The sequence below is a fragment of the Octopus bimaculoides genome, chromosome 1, assembly GCF_001194135.2.
Source record: "Octopus bimaculoides isolate UCB-OBI-ISO-001 chromosome 1, ASM119413v2, whole genome shotgun sequence".
NCBI classification, from domain to species: domain Eukaryota; kingdom Metazoa; phylum Mollusca; class Cephalopoda; order Octopoda; family Octopodidae; genus Octopus; species Octopus bimaculoides.
In genome coordinates this window covers 94460102-94462783 of record NC_068981.1, presented here as the reverse complement: position 1 = coordinate 94462783, position 2682 = coordinate 94460102, and the positions used below count along the sequence as shown (strand labels likewise).

The following is a 2682-nucleotide window of genomic DNA, read 5'->3' as shown; positions in this document are numbered from 1 at the left end:
TGCTCAGCAAGAAATAGCAGAACAATATTTCTCAGACTGCAAGAGACTACCATCCATATATATACATACATAAATGTGTGTATATATATAAATACATACACACACACATATATATATATAAATATATGTATATATATGTGTGCGCGTGTGTATATATAATGTATATATAGATATAGATATGTGTGTATATGTATGTATATATACATATATATATACATATATATACACACAGATGTATGTGTGTATATGTATATGTATATGCATATATATATATATATATGTATATATGTGCATATATATACATATATATATATATCTATATATATATAACATCATCATCATCATCATCATCATTGTCGTTTAACGTCTGTTTTCTATGCTGGCATGGGCTGGATGGTTTGACTGAGGTCTGGAGAGCCAACAGCTGCATCAGGCTCCAATCTGATCTGGCAATGTTTCACTGCCATGTAGCATGGCAGTTTGCATACATGCATCATACAGTTTACCTTTCATCCTGAGCAAGAGGCCCTTAGTTGTCAGCAGAGGTAGGAGCTTTCTGAACTTTGCCCAGGTTATTTTTGTTCTAGCCCCTACACTCTCAGAGCAACCACCCCTACAACAGACTTTGCTGCCTAGGTAACAGAAGCTATTAACTACTTCTAGTTTCTCCCCCAGGCATGTGATGGAATCTGCTAAGAGCATTAGATTTTTTGCAAGAAAGCTAGCAAAGGTATATGACAACAAAGACAAAAATGGTGTCACTTCAGAAGTATTAAGCAGATAAGGTATGGATCTTTCCTTGCATCAGATGCCAGTATATTGTAGGAAACAGTCCATAAAAGCATGTTATATATTTCTACATCTAGGTAATGCCTTCTTTCACCAAAGACAGTAACCAAATGTTTGGAAGTCCAAACTGTTATTTCAGTATCTTATTGACCAGTGAATTGAACCAACAAATCTGTGGCAATTGCAAAGACATACAGGAATAGACATACACACAGCAATATACATGTGCTTACATCCATATATAGATGGCTCAGTGGTTAGAGCTTCAGATTCATAATCATGAGGTAGTGAGTTCGATTCCTAGATGAGACTGTGTTGTGTTGTCAAACAAGACACCTTATTTTATGTTCTTCTTGTTCATTCAACTGTAGAAATGAGCTGCAACATCACTAGTGCTAAGCTGTATCAGCCTTTACCTTTCCTTTGGATAACATTGGTGGAATAGTGAGATGGGGCTGGTATGCATGGGCAACTGCTGGTCTTCCATAAACAACCTTGCCTGGACTTGTGCCTCTAAGGGAAACTTTCTAGGTGCAATTCCATGATCGTCCATGACCGAAGAGTGTCTTTACCCTTTACTCACTCATACTCAAACATAAACATGATCAATACTAGATAAAAACACTTCAAAATTATATAACCTTTTTTAATATCAAAACTTTCTCTTTCATGTTTAATATGTTAAATCACAAAGCAAAAAAAATAACTATATGAGATGGCATGAAACCATGTAAATTATTACATTTATCTATATTTTTTATTTCCTATTTTTAGGAGAAACCAAAATGGATTTTGAAGAAATGTTTGGCAAAGATACTGAAATGCTGAGAATGTACAAGAACATGGAAGATTTACCAAGTGTTGTAACATCAGTAATGTTTAACATTTTAACTAACACTGAAAGTGTAAGTTTTCTGGGGGTTTTTTTATCTTCCCCGCCTTTCGTATTTCTTATTATTACAATACATATGAGAGAGGTAGTCACCTAATCATGAGTTCTGTTGCTATAAAAGCTATTACTACTTTGTATTCTGAGGCAAATTGGACACATTGCTCAACTTAGTCAGTCTTTCTGAAAACAGATGTACTGCTTTCACATTATAGATGAGTGGTAAATTAAATGATTCAGTCAAAGAGTTCATTTGTTGCATGAGTCATGATCAATTATCTATATTGGAAGCAAATGGGGTGTAACTAGTATGCATATTCAGCAAAGCTATATTTTTTTTCATTAATGACTCATCAGAATTGTAAGTTTTAAATTTATGACCTATTAACCTTGGTTGTACCTTATACATCTGTGATAGCAGTCAATGCAAATTAACAAATAATTAAAGAACTGAGTACTTGAGAGACAGTATTCTTATGTGTTGTTGTACATATGAAAGAAATAGTACTCAGTTCGTTTAGTGAGTTTTATAATTATAATCAAAGACAATAATTCAATCTGGTACTGCCCTGAGTTTTTCAATTCTACTCATCCATATTCTCATCACAAGAACCAATCCATAAAGGCAAGAAACTCAGCATTGCAGTAAGGAATGAAATGTCAGCTTTGAACATACATACATACATACATACATACATACATACATACATACACACATACATACATAATTTGTAATTACTGGAGCTCTGGGACTTGTAACACACTGCCTAAATACCAATCTGGAGAAATTATGCTTCTCAAAACCAGAAAGGAGGGAGCCAATTTGAAGACTACAGATCAAATCCATCACTGGAACCATAAAGATTTGCAAAACTTTCAAGAAGTTTATCATTTAAATATATCTGAGCATGTCTAGATATGCAACTATATGCATAAGAATACATGCATAAAACATAACATACAAATCTGCACATATACATAAATACATAAATACATACATACAT

General features: G+C 33.6%; 1 protein-coding gene across 1 annotated transcript in view; it reads left to right on the top strand.

Moving 5' to 3' along the window:
• Positions 1-2682, top strand: part of LOC106873158 (uncharacterized) — a 121184-nt gene that overhangs the window by 98465 nt on the left and 20037 nt on the right. The window contains exon 28 of the mRNA XM_052966834.1: positions 1564-1694. Coding sequence (XP_052822794.1) covers positions 1564-1694 — 131 coding nt within the window. The remainder of the gene's footprint in view (positions 1-1563; positions 1695-2682) is intronic.